The sequence below is a fragment of the Ctenopharyngodon idella genome, chromosome 9 (assembly GCF_019924925.1).
Source record: "Ctenopharyngodon idella isolate HZGC_01 chromosome 9, HZGC01, whole genome shotgun sequence".
Taxonomy (NCBI): domain Eukaryota; kingdom Metazoa; phylum Chordata; class Actinopteri; order Cypriniformes; family Xenocyprididae; genus Ctenopharyngodon; species Ctenopharyngodon idella.
This window is the reverse complement of record NC_067228.1, coordinates 11,027,380-11,044,565: the sequence shown is the minus strand read 5'-3', so window position 1 is coordinate 11,044,565 and position 17,186 is coordinate 11,027,380. Positions and strand designations below refer to the sequence as shown.

Below are 17,186 nucleotides of genomic sequence, written 5' to 3'. Positions count from 1 at the left end.
AGTTATAATAATTAATAATTGTAGCATTTTGCTACATTAAACAAAAGCTACTTCTAGAAATACATTTTTTAAAAGTATGTGTAGGACAATCGAAATAGTAAAAAATAAAATATATGGGAAGTAAAATATGCTCTAACGCTTTTAATTTACATTAGATCAGTATTTTTTATTCTCTCTAAATTTGTTTTGAATCCATTTATTTGGCCATATTTGATAAATCATCTTCTATTTGGATTCTGCCTCGTCTTTTGCACCATTGTACATCACTACAAGCTAAAACGTTCCTCAGTGCTATTAAAGTCATAAATACAGATTTCCGAGATAAATGTCTTTTGTCTTCATTCTTTCTTTTAGAATCTTATTAGTTTAGTTTGAGATGTTTGTTGTTTGTTAGTGACATTATTTGTGGATCAATATTAGCTTGATCCACAAATTATAAATACATACATAATAATAATAATAATAAAAAGACAAGACAGTATCAATTATCCAAATTTATTTGCAAATTTAGAAAACATACAAATTATGTCACAGCTTCTGGTCTTCAGGCACAGGTCATTCTGTCATGACAGATTTTTGACCAAATATGGATTTTTCAGGCCTTCCTCTCTGTAATGTGAGATAATAACAGATGTACGTCTCATGAGCAGCTTCTTTAAACCAAGAAAGTATAAACGTAAAACATTTGAAGAGTCAAGTACATTCTGTTCATACATAAAGCCAAACCTACAGTGAAAAGGGATTGAGAAGACAATGCTTCATTAGGAATGCAGACTGAAGTATCCATCTTTGACCTATTATGTGGTTCACATCCATCTGATTGAAAAAACCCTTCCTTTCCTGCAGCACCATATCCATATATTTAGAAAACAAGACTGAGAAGCATGACGGGACAGTTGAAACTCAATTTAGTAAAATTAACCTGGCCAATGTTTTAATCTTTTTCTTCATAAATATTCATCTCTCTTTTATCTCTTTCACACATACGAACAAACATACAAGAAACAATCAATGAGCGGGAATAATATATATATATATATGCATTTTTTTTTTAAATCTAGGAAAACATAAATGTTAGCTTTACATAAAATGTTAGTATCCACATGCTAAACTGCCAAAAGACTTTGATAGAAGATACAGTTTCCCTATTTCCACTTTAAACATCTCAGTCTGACTCATAAAAGGCAAATGACATGCCACTCCATTCTGCTTTGCTACAAAGTCTGTTATATATTTCTGAGGCCAGATTTTCAAAATAAACACAGGTTCTGGGGTACAAGAGGACGAAATGCTGACAATAAAGACAAGAAAAACAAATCCAAATAGAAAGCAAAGAGGCTTGCTTTGCTTAGTTTAGGACAGTCAGTGCATTTAAAACATTCAAAAAAGTTCTGGTAACATTTTACACTCAGGTTGTACACATTAATATCAGTCATCACTATAGTTATCATGAACTAAAAATTAACGATGCTTTAATCAAGATTAATAAGTGCTGTAAAATGTTAATTTCTACATTTATATATATTTAAATGTTACAAATGTATGTTATTATTAGTTAATGTATTTATGAACTAAGTAGTAATAATAGCAACATTGTACATTTATGAATTAACATTACCCAAGATTAATAAATGTTGTCAAAAACCATTCCTCGTTAGTTCATTATACCTAACGCATTAACTAATGTTAACAAATACAACCTGACTGAAAAGTGTTACCAAAGTTCCACTAGACATCAGTCTAGAGAATTGACATCATGATGAAAGAAATATTCAGCGTTCAGTTTAATGAAGCTGGTATGCTCATCTGTTCCTCATCATCATTGGCTTGATCTTGTAATCCTCAGATGTCCTCTGTGTTCTCAGAGAAGCTCGATTGGGAGATTTCACAAAAGGACAGCAATGCTACGACTGGCACACTCAAGCGGTTTTGTTGTCTCTCTCACACATCATGATGAGGTGGCAGGACTGGGCTGATGTCACAGTGACTGAGGTTAGGACGGTTCTCCTATGTGATCTTCAGAGTGCTACCATAGGTTTGCTGTACCACTACCTGCACATTGTCAAGGATGAAGTCAAAGGCCATGCTCCATACGGACTCTGAGGACTGCTGCATAAGTCTGAAACAAACAGTCAAAATCATCAGAAAGACGCAATCGATCTACACTACTGTTCAAAAGTTTTGGTTTGGTAAGATTTTTTAATTTTGAAAGAAGTGTCTTATGCTCGTTAAGGCAGCATATATTTAAAAGGGTCATAACTGGATCTTTTTTGTTATTTTATAATGTTTCCTGAGGTGCAACTATAATGTTAATATGATTTTTACATTACAAAATTGTCATAATTTAGAAAAAAATTGGCTATTTTCTACCCTGATTTTAGCCCTCTGATTTGAACGGGCTGTTTGAAGGGGCATGTCTGCTGTTAGACTTCAGTGAAAACATCCAATGCTGTGATTGGCTGACATCTTTGCAATTGAAATAAGTATTACATGTGGAATCCTCTCAAATACTTGTACTAAATTTTTACTATTACAGCTGTCGAAATTAATGAATCATGAAAAGTGTTGATTACTGCATTATATTTATATCTATTCCCATCACATGGAAGTGAGCAGATGACAGACAGTCTGTTGATCGCGCGAATGCAGAGATCTTGTCATTGCAACGCAATTTTGCACTCTCACGAAATGCTTTCACCATAACACTGCAAACACAACGTAAATACGGTAAAATAATTTTTATGTAGTGAGATAAACTCACGATGCGTGATTGACAGCTTCAGCCATTATAAAGAGAGTGTTTTTAGAAGTAAAAATACTAGGATTATTCATTAAGAATTTAACTGTCATAAAAACGAAATGTGTTACTTACAGTTTACGGGGTCCTTGCTGGTTCCAGAACAGTTAATTCCTGATCTTTGAGCAAAAGCTTTTGGGCAAAGCCAGTATCGTATTGCGACTTGTACTGAAAACAGTCGCTGGTAAAATGTAAGGTACAAACACGCAAGTCAGCACTGACGTGACTAGGACGTTTGTTAAAAATAAACTGAATCAATTTTTCTCTGACATCGGTATCCTTCGGCAGCTTATGCAAAGATGATTCAGTTTATTCTAATACGCTGATTTAGGGGCCAAGAAATATTTCTTATCAGTGTTGAATAAAAGTTGTGCTGCCTAATATATTTGTGGAAGTTTTTTTTTTTTTTTCCAGGATTCTTTACTGTCACTTTTGATCAATTTAATGCATTCTTGTTTAATAAAAATATTCATTTCTTTAAAAGAAAAAATCTTTCTGACCCCAAACTTTTGAATGGTAAAGTATATTACCGCTTGTGAGATTTATGATGTATTTATTGCAGGAATCAGTGAAGGAGAATTCAGAACAATACCTCTTCATGTATTTGATGACAAGGTAGAGTTTCTCCAGGTCTTTATCATCCACGAGTTCTGTGCAGTACTTCACCACCTGTAGAATGTCCTCTTCCATTGGTTCTGTGAAGATGCAGCACCACACAATTAAACCAGGTGCACACAATGCAAATATATACTAGCATTTAAAAAAGTTTTGCTGTTCTGCCATACCTGAGATAGTAGTGACCCATTCATGAAGCAGAGTTCTGATGTCACTGAATTCATAAGCTCCAGCTAGGGTCGGGACTGGGCGGGGAATTAATTTGGACAATGTCTCTGGGACATCTGTGCTCGGAGAGGACGGGCACTGTACATTTTCAGTCTACAAATGAAAAATATCTCAGATAAATCCTTCCCCCCCCCTAGAATTGCCAAGACCTTGAACAGATGCATTTAATATCAAGTGGTTATTGAAGCATCAATAAACCACAGTATAAGCAAAAAAATATTATAGATAAAAAGAAGAATATTGTAACTGGATTACAGGCTTACTTTGAGGCCTTGTTGTTTGAGTGGCAGAGGAAGAATTTTGGAGGGGCTGGATTTGGCAGGGCTGTTTCCAGGAAATAGTTTTTTTATTGGACTTGGACCCTTTTTGGCAGGACTAGCATTTTTCTTTTTGTAGCGCCGCTTTAATTTCCCCACTGCAGGCTGCTTTAGTTGAGGAAATGTGTTTTTTTGTTCCACTACAGAAATGAGAGAGATTAGAGACACTGTATGGTGTGGTAGCGGTTGATTACTTAATTTTAGGGGAGAGACGCATATTAAAACTATAATAAGCTGATAATTATTGTCATGTTATGTTATAGCCAATAACTGGCAAATATTATACATCTACACTACATTGTTAATATAAAGTCAATTACAGAACACTAGAACTAAATTTAGGCATCACATTCTAATGTACAGTATAAAAGATGAAATAGAGAAATGACATCTGGGATATTGTTTAGATTGTTGCGCATCCCAATTTTATTTTTACTCACAAGTGGTGCCTTGAGCTTGAGCGTTTCCCTTGTTTCTATAAGCAGAGCACAGCTCTTCCTGAAGCTCTCTGGGAAGTGCTGCAAACACATCTGGGTCAACCTGTTAAAAGTTCAGTTTTAGGATCTCTAAAATACTATTTTCTGATGGTCAATGAAACACCATTTTACCAAGTTTCCCCCTTGTAGTCGGCATGTTAACAGCATGTACCTGGGAGAAGTCAGGGAGCTCTAGTATAATGCCCGTTGTGCATGGTTGACCTGGCTGGTTTGGGAGCTGCAGTACAAGGGTGCCAAGCGATGAAGCTGGAGGTGAAGAGGAGGTTCGAGGTGGGCTTGAGAGATGTGATGAGGTGCTTGGCTGCTCCTCTCTGTCTCTCCAGGACTGCTCCACCTGTTTCCTTATGTCTACAGGTAAAGCTTCTAAAACAGATGGGTCCACCTGAAATGAGAGGGGAAACTGGGGCTTACAAAATGTCACTGTTCAAGAGTTTGGGTTGGCTTTTTTTTAAAGGCTGCATTTATTTCAGTAATACTGAGAAATATTTTTACAATTTAAAATAACTGTTTTCTTTTGTAATATATTTTAATGTATTAGTAAATATTAATAAATGTAATTTATTGATGGAAAGGATGGAATTTTCAGTATCATTACTATGTGACGTCTTCCGTGTCACATGATCCTTCAGAAATCCTTCTAATATGCTGATTTGCTGCTCAAGGAACATTTCTTATTATCATCAATGCTGAAAAATAGCTGTGCTGCTTAATATTTTTGTGGAAACCGTGATACATTTTCATGATTCTCTGATGAACAAAGTTCAAAAGAACAGCATTCATTTCAAATAGAAATGGTTTAAAACATTGTAAATGTCTTTACGGTCACTTTTAATGCACCTATATAATGCTAAATATATATTACATTTTTATATTATGTTATATATTATATTTTATATTATATAAACTAAATATATATTTTAATAAGTAAAATTAATCTATAAAGAAGTTACACAAAGTTTGACTTCATCCTTATCGTTTATAAAATGACAGAAGAGATTTGTTAATATTCGGACCTACAGGAAATTTGTGTGTTAATCAGTTTTTATCTTGAAATAAAACATAGAAAGTTTTTTTTAGATACTGAGGGGCATTCAAGAATCTAACCTGAGAGGGAGATGGCACCTCAATGCTGATGTTTAGGCTTGCCCTAACATGGTTGGGGGTGCGTGGATGGTGAAAATCTCCTTTACTCGTTCCAGGCATTGGATCTGAGATGGTGGAGGGTGGTGATGATGGAGGAGTAACTCTCTCCTGATTGGAGGAGAAAGCTCTGGATGAGGAAGGACTGGTTAAACCATCTAAAATACAAGCAACAAGGAATGTGTGTTAAGAGTCAGACACCAACATAAATCCTATACATCATATCCTAAATCAGGGTTTTTTAAATATACTGCCCTGCAGGGTCACTTTCCTGCAGAGTTTAGCTCAAAACCTAATCAAACACACCTGAGTGAGCAAAACAAGATACAGCTACAGTTATGTGAGATGATCAGGGTTAAATCTTAACTTTGCAGGACAGTGGCTGGATTTGAAGAACCCTGTTCTAATCACACTGCTCTGACCTTGTGCAAGAGGCTCTTTCCTGGGGCTGTGTGCAGGCTGTTTGGCCAGCAGCAGGTCTTTGATCGAGCGACCACGAGAGGGCCCTTGTCCTGATGGGTCTGCATGTGGTCCCTCCAACTGCTGCACCTGCAGCCCTACTCCCCTCATGTCCTTCACATGCAACTTCATGGCATGGAATAGCTTAATGGCCTCTGCCGCAATCAGCTGTCCATTGTCTGTGGGCTGAGCTAGTAAAACAGACCTGCAATGTGAAAGTAATAAAAAACTCTGAAATGTATATCAAAACAGAGTTCAGTTATCAAGTCAATATTAGAGTTTTCTCAAATGAATTAAATCAGTATCGACTGATATTGGATATTTAATAGTGCATGCTAATCTCCCCTATTTTTACATTTAAATGACCTTTTCCATCTTTTAACACTTATTGAAAAAACACTAATAATTTAATAATATTTTAACTTTTGCTCAAGAAAATAATTATGAACAATTTTATACTTTACACTAATAATGTTGTAATGCCTAAATTCACTTCCAGCATTTGAAATGACAAATTTTAGTTTTTAATGTTTTTTATTATTATTATTCAGACAAAATTGAAGAGAATTTTAATATATCCCACAGCATGAAAATAATTATCATCAGCATATCAGTATCAGACAGAATTTTAAAGTCAGAATGAAATGGAAAATCTCCCTATTTTCTAAACGCATCCATGCATATATTTTTTCTGATCTCATAATTCTTTATCTCTAATCATTTAGTCTGCTTAAAGGCACAGTATATAAGTTTCGCCACTAGAGGTCGCTTTTTCAAAACAATAACAAAAGCGTAACTTGACTATGCCGTGAATGACCGTGGATTCAAAGGAGTTGTAGTCTCCACCTCCACAGCCAATGGAAAGCAATCTCAGGCAGAAATAATGTTCATAGATGAGGTCATGTATTAAAGTTTTGTTAAAGTTACTGTGGTATGAAGCAGGGCGGGGCAGAGAGCCCAGGACATTTTACGTTGCCGTTTTTATTATGCTTATATGCAGCAGTCGGCCAATTAATTTTAAAATATTGTATGGTGGAGAAAATGCTGTAATACTCTTACTAAATAAATCTCTTTCTGATTATGCTATGTTAAACACTTCAATTGACAAAATAGTGTTGTCTCTGCATGAAGCATGGTACAAACAAGTTACTCAAAATAAACCAAGAAAACAAGAGATTTGAACATTAAGACATAACTGTGTTGAACTAATGACGCAATGAGGAGGGACGTTACACTGGTTAAAATGGGTGATTCCTCTGGATTTAAACATTGCTGGAAACATACGGAATAATGCAAGTACACAAATCAACAAAATATATAACATTGTTCTACTATTTTTGGATATTTTAATCAAAGAAATCTTACATATTGTGCCTTTAAACCCACCCCTTTCTTATAATCAACTGCAAGTTCACATTCAGATCCACCTCTATCCAATCAACAACCGATAAATTAAACCAAATACCTGCCCTACATTTTTTTTTTTACTTTTTTTCATGTCACTCAAATGTACGTCACAATACAGAAGAAAAGATTTGTTGCTGTTTCATGACAACTTTAAATGTCAGATTATCACTCTTATTTGAGAAAACTAGAAGTGGCAAATTTATCCTGGTGCAAGTCACCTGGCAAAGTTGTCACATATCCCATGACCACCATATTTGGCTGGCTCTATCGGAGCCCCTGCTTTCCGCATCATGACCTTCAGTGTAACCCGGCGACCTCTAAGCCCTGCCCCCTCCAACCTCTTCTGCACCTCCATAGATAGGTTAGTGAGGAAAGACTCCGCCTCTTCAACCTAGCAGAACATTAGAGGTGATGGGAAACTAATGAGGGAGATCAACAGATTGAGGACAATGACAGGTTTAGGACGATACACAACGATTGCTGTAACTTGTATACTTCAAAACCTGTGTGAACCGAATGTTGTAGTTCATCTCTGCAGACACAGACTTTCTCTCCTTCTCACTGCGAACAGGCCTGTCATCCAATCCCCTGCAAAAACGAAAAAGCGTCTGTCCCGTCCGTGGCCCAAACTCCCTTTGCAGTCGAGACATGGACAACTGCTGCAGGTCACCGCAGGTACTCACTCCCAAGGAGGTCAGCTTGGAGTTCATTGAGCGACCCACACCTGCACACAAACACAGAAATAAATTCTACTGTAAAACACTGTATTCAGATTTAAATACAATGCCATTCAAATGTTTGGGAATCCAGAAGAAAATGTATCACAGTTTCAACATAAAAATATATAGCAGCACAACTGTTTTCAACACTGATAATAATAAAAAAAAAATTTTTTTGAGCAGCAAATCAGCATATTAGAATGATTTCTGAAGGATCATGTGACACTGAAGACTGGAGTAATGATGCTGAAAATTCAGCTTTGCCATCACAGGAACAAAATTAAATAATAATAAAAATAATTTAAAAAAAACAGTTATTTCAAATTTTAATAATATGTCATAATATTACAATATTTTTCATCAATTAAATGCAGCATTGAGCATAAAATACTTCTTTTTTTAAAAACATTAAAAATAAACAGACCCTTGCTCTGTTCTCACCAGGCAAACTGGAGACAGGTTGATCCCTGATAAAATCATCTACTTCCTCTGACCGGAGGAAGTACTGTCCATTTGGTTTGGCCTTACGGGTCGCCATCCGAGCAAGAAGGATGTTGGAACCTGATGACAAGTATAACGGAAGTTACAAAAGGTTTCAGAGATAAAACGCATTGTTATTAAACTTATTAATGGGATAGTTCACCCAAAAATGAAAATTCTGTCATCATTTACTGACCCTCATGTTGTTCCAAACCTATATTACTTCTGTGGAAGGTGAATTTTAAAGAATATCCTTGGCCACTCTTTTCAGTATGAAGCAAGTAAATGAGGTCTGGAGCTCTCAAGCTCCAAAAAAATGTCTTAAAAATGTATTGTTGTGGCTAACAAACCGAAGTTGTTATTCACTTAATCTTGACATCTGCTGTACCTCTCTTTGGCATGTTCTCAAGAGTGCATTAGAAAGCATAATGCTATTGTATGGCTTTAGAAGTTGTGGAATATAGCTCAGGAGTTTTATTATACTTTTACATCAAATTTCCCATTCATTGTAATTGCATGGAAAAAGAGCAACCAGCATATTCTTCAAAATTTCTCCTTTTGTGCTCCATGGAAGAAAGTCATACAGGTTTGGAACAACATAAGTGTGAGTAAATAAATGTTTTCATTCATAAAGTCTGTTACCCATTCCAACTGAGGCAGAGCAACCAGTCTTCTCCCTTATATCTTCACGGATGGCTCGTGCCAGATCATCAGGAGTAACTCCCAGATCAACCAGAAGAGCCGTGGCGTCCACCAGGGCCTCGTCACAACTTAGTGCCTCAATGTTATGAGTGTAACTATAAAACAAGCAATCATGAAGAGAGAGAATTGTTGCATTCGTCTGTTGGGCTTGGGAATAACATAGCAATCCAAAGAAAGCTTTAACAAATATTATCTGTTACCTGGCCAGGGTCTCATACATAGTCAGAGCCACCTCTTTATACGCCTGGAAGTCATACGGGACAGACTGCAGATCAGGGCAGAGCTGCTTAGCCCGACCAAAGAACATGCCGTTTCGCACACCAGCCTGCCTGTAAGAGAGGAAAACATCAAAGTAACAGGTGCTGATAGAGGTCATACTGTATTATGAAGTTGGCACAAGTTTTGTGGCTTTTATTCCAAGTCTATTCGCTTCAAAGCCATCTATATCAGTGGTTCTCAACCAAGGGGCCTCAAGATGATTTAAATGATAAATTTATCCCTAATCTATGTGCTAATTTACTCCTAAATTTTCAAAATGGATAGCAAATTTTTTAAAACCTTTTCTTTTTTTTTGGTTTCGAAAAAATGGACCAAAATTATCGAGGACTCGTGTTGCAAAAGAAAGTAGCCTGGCAGGTTTATAATGAATACCTGGCCTCATAACTGCAAGAGGCAATCTCGGCCATAGAGAGGGCGGCCAGGTCCAGATCCACTCCATTACTGGGACCTTCATCAAACTGTGGAGATGGGGTCATCTCAAGATCATCATCTGTCTTCTCTAAAGCAGAAAGAACAATGGTCACCTAAATGCAAACTTCAAAAAAAAAAAAAAAAAAAAATCTACAATAAACTCATTCTGATTTCAAGCTAAATTTAACCAACATCTTTCTTCTAAAAGCTGGGTTCACCTTTTCTGTACTGTTTCTGTTTCCTCTCGTAGTATTGAAACTCAAGCTGAGGATTTGCACCAGGTCGCTGTGGAACACGGCCTGGACCACGGTTACTTGTCACCGCAACCGGTTTCCCTGGAGTACAGTTTGACAATTAGTAAAGCTCAGTTTATCAGGTGCTATCAAAGTCAACTAGCTTCAATAAGAAACTCGAGCACTTCCCTCTAACTAACTGAAACTTACTTATGAGATCTGGTCGATGTCTGATCCCGACGGATACAAAGAAGCAGTCCATATCCACATGAAGAATACAGGACTGACGCACCTGAGGAGCAGCCATTAAGGAACCTGGGCCAAAGAGAAATACAGATTTTTGCAAAAATCTGCTTTACAAAGACATGCTCAACAACATAAAAAAAAAAAACACAAACATAAACCACAAAAAACAAGCTACCTGAACTGCAGTTAGCTTTGATCTTCTTTAGTTTCTCTTTTCCAGAAAAAACAGCCCCTCCTGCTGCTCGCCGCCTGCTCTGCAGGGCGTTCACATACTCAGAGAACTCATTCCGCCACGTAGAAATATGATGCAGCCTTGAGTGTGAAAAGAACTCGGATATTATTCCAGCCTCTGCTCCCTGCGCAGTTGACCTTCCTGGCTGGTTACTAGAGTTTGCAAGGATGGAGGAGTTAGGCGTCATGTGATAACTCCCATTTAGTCGAACTCTTGTCTGAGTGGCAGCTGAAGTTCCTGGATTAGATGTTGGTTCTGGATGGAGGTCCTTTTGCATATTGTGAGGATCAGGCTTCTTTGCAGGGCTGGCTGTGGATATTAAGAACGGCTGATGGGAATTTGCTTTTGATCCAGCAGAAGAGCAGCTGGGCTCCTCCCTGTCCCTGCATCCAGCCTGTGGGAGGTGGGACTGATGGGACCCTGTGTCAACAACATGAGGGCGATGTTCTGCAAAAGAAACTGAGTCCTGAGGCTTTAAGGCACCATTCACAGGGTGTACATAGCCATTAGTTAACAAAGTGTCTTGTGAGCCTCTTGGCAAAAGGGCACAGGCATTGTCATCATCATCTCCATCATGAATCCCATTAACTCTAGGCCTCTCAACATCCTTCTCAGAGATGATGCTATATGAACCATTTCTGCCAGACAAAAGGAGAGAGGACACGAAGAATAATTGTTAAATATTAAATAATTAACCAAATGTGTTTCTTTTTATGAGGGGTGTAAAACATTGCCCATGACGGCTGAAATTAAAATTCTATACTATACTATTTTGTAAAAATAAAAATAAAAACACTAAAATATATAAAATCAATTGTTTTAAAGGGTTAGTTCACTCAAAAATTAAAATTCCGTCATCATTTACTCACTCTCATGTCATTCCAAACCCGTAAGACTTTCGTCGGAACACAAATGAAGATATTTTTAATAAAATCTCATAGATTTCTGTCCCTCCATTGACAGTCTACACAAATATTACTTTGACACATCAAAAAGTTCATAAAGAGATTGTAAAACTAATTTATATGAATCAAGCAGTTCAGTCAAAACTTTCTGAAGAGACCTGATCGCTTTGTATGAAGAACAGATTGAATTTAGGATTTTATTCATATATAAACATTGATCAGAAAACATGAACAGAGCTCAACCGTAATTGCTTGACATGCGAGAACAAACCTCATTGTTTCTTGCGGAAGCTGAAACATGCTGCATAACACACAAGCTGCGAACATGCTTGAGCTTCCGTTTACCATATCTGATGTTTGCGTTGATGAATTTTTATATGTGAATAAAAGCCTAAATTCAATCTGTCCATCATATAAAGTGATTGCATCTCTTCAGAAAATTCGGACTAAACCGCTTGATTCATATGGATTAGTTTTACGATCCCTTTATGAAATTTTTGAAGTGGTAGTTGCGTAGACTGTCATCATTTACTCACGACATGAGGGTGAGTAAATGATGACAGAATTTTCATTTTTTTGTGAACTCACACTTTAAACGATAAGTGAATTTAGGGTTCAAAACATTAACATAATGCACAGTAAAAAACCTGATACTCATTTTTTAGATTACCTAAAGATTACATTTAACATTGTTATTACATTTCAGTATTTATACACCTCAAGACTTTAAATGAGTGTTACATGACAAAGGTAAATGTAAAAATTAGATATCCAATATCCAAACACTAACAATATGAATGATCAAAAAATGAATTTGTTGTGTTGCACACTATATCTTGGATCTTAAAGCAACAGAATCTTTTTTTTTTTCTTTTAACTATGTACAGCATTTGACGTGTGCCAGGGCATCCTTGGTATAAAGCATACTCACAGTCTGATGTCCAACTGGTGATTGGTTCGATCAGTGAAGTTAGCGGTGTGGTTAGCTTGAGTGGATTTGAGAACTTCTTTAGAAAGGGTTTGAGTGTGACTGGGCTTGATACTGTCTGACTGGGGGTGGCTTGGACTGGGTTTGGGTGGTTCATGGCTAAATAACGGATCCTGCCCTCCTTGTGCACAAACACCAGCAAAGCTCAAGCATTTCTGCTTGGTATAGAGCTGATACTGGATGTATGAAAGTTGGCGGCCTGCCTTTATACTGCACAAAACACAAAAATATTAGTATTTGTATAATATTGTGTTTCTATATCTTGCAAAGTGCACAAAAAAAAAAAAAAAAGTCACACACCTGTCTGTGATCCACTCTGGTCGCACTACTTTCTCTCCTCTGAGCTGTTGTATTTTGCTGTTGGGCAGGTTAGTGGCAATGATATGTGTGGTTTTGGAGCGAGTGTAATAGACATGAAACTGCCCGCCATGCAGCATCATCAGTCTGCGCAGCTCATCTGCACTGGGAACTGCAAACATTGGTACAAAATTGGTGCTCAATTAGGAAACACAGGTTTGAGTCCAGCCTGCAACGTTTCCCAGAACCCATTCCACTTCATCTTCCCAAATAATTTATCATATTCTTCTATATAAAAAATAAAAATAAAATAATAAATCAAGTGACAAGTCACCTTTATTTATATAGTGTTTTTTTTCTTAATAACCATGGGAAAATGTGGGTTCCATAGCCAAACCAGTTGAGAACCACTGCTTTATAAATACAGATTGTTTCAAAGCAGCTTTAGGTGATAAACAGGAAAATAATGATTAATGATGCAAACAGAATTCAATTCTGCTGTAAAGCAGCTCTAAATAAATGGAGAGTATTAATAAAATACTGTTATTAATTATTAGTATACTATAATTAATAATGATTAAAAAAAGTATTTGATAAAAATAATTAATAATAATAATAAAATTAAAAGATATAGCAATAATAATAAAGTTTGTTTTCATTTTGACATTTGTTATCACAGCACTTGTGGAAGAAGTCTGACCTGTATATCCATTGACGTAGATGGCCACACCGCTGAAGATACAGGAGGATGTTCCATCTTTCTGCTTCTCTCTCGGGGCATCCTTCTGAAACTGCTCCTCAAGCTTAGAGATTTTTGCAGCCATGTAACCACCCTAATAAGAATTCAACAAACACAACTGTAACCTTAATTTGATTTAAAAAAAAAAAAAAAAAAAAAAAATCCCATTTACAAGATCAAGTAATAAGGCAAACAGAGAGCACTCAATGACCACACACATTTAAACAGTAAAAAAAAAAAAAAAAATGTAACCCCTGGAAAAATGAACATACTGCGATATAGACACACACACAAAGAAAAACGTGCAGCGTCTGGCTGACAAGCGTTTGATTACGCCTCAGACATTCAATGAGACTGGAGGTGCAAGTCTGCCCTGCTGGCACGGCGACTCTCTGTCTCCATGGCAACGGATGGAACGCTGGGATTCAGGAGTTGAGCCTGAACCAATAAACAGACACACACACACACAAAAATACTCCACAATACTCACTCGCTCCACCTGCACTGACAGGAAATTCCCCTGTACCTAATTAATATAACCTGAGATATGAAAACACGCAAGGCATGAAGGAACGACTGTTCTGTGTTTAATTAAACTTAAAAATTCTGCAAAAAAATTATTGTCATACTGTACATGCACTGGTAAAATTCACTTTCACAAGCAAACATGGGATCCCGGATCTGCTATTACAACTGCAAATTTCTAAATCACTAACCAAAAATCAACAAATTACACCCTTTTGGATCTCAAAATTTGATGGCAAAACACTACAGTTTCCATATTGTTGGGACATGTTGTGATTGTAATGTTAGCAGTGAAGACAGAAGCTCTTGAGTTGTTTATCCTAGTGCGGTTCTGCTAATGCCCGAGGAACATCACGCCGCTGAAGCCTAGCAAATCTCTCGCCGGGCTCGGACTGTGGTGGCAGAGCAGAGGTGCTGGTCACCAGTGAGGAAAATTGAGATTACTCACTGGTGTAATACAAATGAAATCCTGTCTCGACTCCAGCAGAAACACACACACACATATACACACACCAGCGCTCAGGGGGAACGTTCAGCTGGTAGACAGGTAGTGGATGGTTATATGGAAATCAAAGAACAAGTTAAAATAACAGTAAAAATAATACTTTACAGTGTTTACAGGGGCAGCCAGGAAAAACAACACAGTACGTCAGAGTAAAAAAACAGCTGCTTGCCTTTTTGATATCAATAATAAACATTTTTATAAAGAACAAGACTCTTACCCGTCCTCCCCACCCATCATCTTCACTGGCTTTCTTTCTCCAACCATCTCGACTCATACTGAGGGACCTGAAACACAACAATTCAACAGAATGAGTCAAAAACTAAAAGTGTGAGCGATGGAAAATTAACATAAAAATGAGAACACAAGTATGCACATCTGTTCTCTTTATCACACTTGCATAAAAAAGCGCTCTCTCTTTAATTAGCAGGCAGATGAGTGACTTATTTAATATTGAAAGGCATCTGAAAAGCTAAATCTTGAGCAATGAATAAAACAATATTTTTTTTTAATAGCGCTTTTTACAATACACACTGTAAAGCAGCTTTACAAAAAATCATGATGTTTTTGTTTATAACCTTATATCTTCATGCTTTATAGTCACATTTAGCAAATTAGAAGCTGGGCATTAATATACTTTACATTTGGCGACAATATAAACAAAGTGAAGTCTAGTCACCACTTTTTATCCAACATAAAATTAAAATAACTGTATGCATTCCACAGACACCTTTATCCAAAGAGACTTACATTGCATTCAAGTTTGAATCCATTGTATTTAATTCAAGTAAATTCTTATATTTTGTAGATGCATATATCCGAACTTTGAAAATCAGTGAGGTCAGAGGTGAACTGAAAACATGTGATCAGCATTTTTCTCCAAGTACTGCACACCGGTGTACATCTGTTCCAGTCATTTACTTTTATTCTTGACAAATGAATAAATAAGACCAACAGTTCAGTCTCCTTGATCATTTCTGCCTCAGTGATACAATCTTTTTCATTAAAGGGTAAAAATTCTGTCATTAATTACTCACCCTCATGTTGGTCCAAACCCGTAAGACCTTCATTCATCTTTGAAACACAAATGAAGGTCTTTTTGATGAAATCTGAGAGCTTTCTGTCCCTCCATAGACAGCTACGCAACTGACACTTTGACGCTTCATCACATAAAGCGATCGAATCTCTTCAGAAAATGTGGACTAAACTGCTCAATTCATGTGGATTAGTTTTACAGTCTCTTTATGAACTTTTTGAAGCCTCAAACTGGTAGTTATGTAATTGTCTATGGAGGGACAGAAAGCTCTCAGATTTCATCAAAACGATCATTTGTGTTCCGATGATGAACGAAAGTCTTATGGGTTTGGAACGACATGAGGGTGAGTAATTAATGACAAAATTTTCATTTTTGGGTGAACTAACCCTTTAAATGTGGTAGTGATAAGAATAACAGAATGAAAAACATAATCAGTATGATGAATGGGAATGCTAACAGTTGTAACTTTGAAAGAGTTGACAAATGAAATGATTCACGTTAAGTGAACTGTCAACAAGCAACAATATTTATGTTATATGCATCACAGATAAATACTGCCTTTTTACTAAAAATCAGACGTGATAGTCCTAGGCCTACTCCATACCGGGTTTATTTTAGCTTTAGTTTAACACATCAGCCATCACATGGGACATGCCTGGCCATGTGAATGAGCACTGAACTGTCTCGGGCTGGAAGAGAAAAAAAAAGACTTTGCAGTAAATTTGAAACAGAAATACGATACAGAATCTAAGTTGATGGGGCAGTTGATAAAGACAGTGATCAGACACGTAGGTGACTAAAAAGGCAAGTGACATTTCGTGCATAATAAACAGGATTCCCACAAGCGTTTTGAACAATGTTGCAGAAGTGCAACAGAGCAACACACGTCAGATCGATTAGTTCAGAAACGTTACTGAACAACACAACTGTAGCGTCACTCCGCGTGTGATGTGTGCTTTCTTTTTAAAACGAAACCTCTAAAAACTGAAATTGTTGCTCACCAATTATCCCCCTTCTTTACAGATGTATTTTGTTCAAACCAAAGCGCCTTTGTTTCCGCTCTTGGGTTGCGTCCACCCCCTTTGCGTCAATTTTGAAAGATTACTAACAGAGACTTCGCGCATGCTGGGCTCTGTCCATATCAACATGCTCCCGTGACTGCACGATTCACCCCTTTTACCATTCACTCGTATCTCTCCATTGCTAGCTGCTTGCTCTGCCAGATTTTCTGCTTGTTTTCGCTTAAGACCCTCCCCCTCCTCCTCCTCCTCTCAGACGGGGTCGCACAGTGACAGCGTTAGCCCTGTCTGTATCTCACAGCACCCTCAAGCGGTACGTTTGTCACCCTACACTTGACGCAGAGTTTAGCTTTTGAATTTTAATCACGTTCTGCTGACGTCGCTCCGAAATGTTCCAATGACTAAGCTTGGCT

The 17,186-nt window shown here is 37.1% G+C and overlaps 1 protein-coding gene across 6 annotated transcripts; it reads right to left on the bottom strand.

Moving 5' to 3' along the window:
* Positions 1-479: 479 nt before the first annotated feature.
* On the bottom strand, positions 480-17,027 carry rev1 (REV1 DNA directed polymerase). Of its 6 annotated transcripts, none has more exons than XM_051906152.1 (23): positions 16,756-17,025; positions 16,359-16,443; positions 14,939-15,005; positions 13,653-13,785; positions 12,956-13,124; positions 12,599-12,865; positions 10,706-11,400; positions 10,495-10,599; positions 10,270-10,386; positions 10,013-10,139; positions 9,562-9,690; positions 9,302-9,456; positions 8,621-8,740; positions 7,964-8,184; positions 7,679-7,851; positions 6,017-6,258; positions 5,559-5,752; positions 4,606-4,836; positions 4,398-4,497; positions 3,904-4,097; positions 3,583-3,733; positions 3,390-3,492; positions 480-2,119 (listed from the first exon to the last, which is right to left on the bottom strand). In XM_051906152.1, the coding sequence occupies exons 3-23, from the start codon at positions 14,993-14,995 to the stop codon at positions 2,008-2,010; spliced, it is 3,795 nt and encodes a 1,264-aa protein (XP_051762112.1). In that variant the 5' UTR covers positions 14,996-15,005; positions 16,359-16,443; positions 16,756-17,025; the 3' UTR covers positions 480-2,007. The 6 variants fall into 6 exon arrangements, 5 of the variants coding, with proteins under 5 accessions (XP_051762112.1, XP_051762113.1, XP_051762111.1 ...); XM_051906153.1 differs by having other exon boundaries at positions 16,935-16,999; XR_007931687.1 differs by lacking the exon at positions 16,359-16,443 and having other exon boundaries at positions 3,583-3,789; positions 16,756-17,027.
* Between the last annotated feature and the right edge of the window lie 159 nt (positions 17,028-17,186).

Bases quoted from the DNA above. Each gene is read 5' to 3' on its own strand.
- rev1 (XM_051906152.1), bottom strand. From the start codon at position 14,995: ATGAGTCGAGATGGTTGGAGAAAGAAAGCCAGTGAAGATGATGGGTGG. The intron at 8,741-9,301 runs GTAACAGACTTT...ACTTGTCATCAG, and splicing joins CTCTGCCTCAGTTGGAATGG to GTTCCAACATCCTTCTTGCT. The intron at 5,753-6,016 runs GTCAGAGCAGTG...CTTGTATTTTAG, and splicing joins GAAAGAGCCTCTTGCACAAG to ATGGTTTAACCAGTCCTTCC.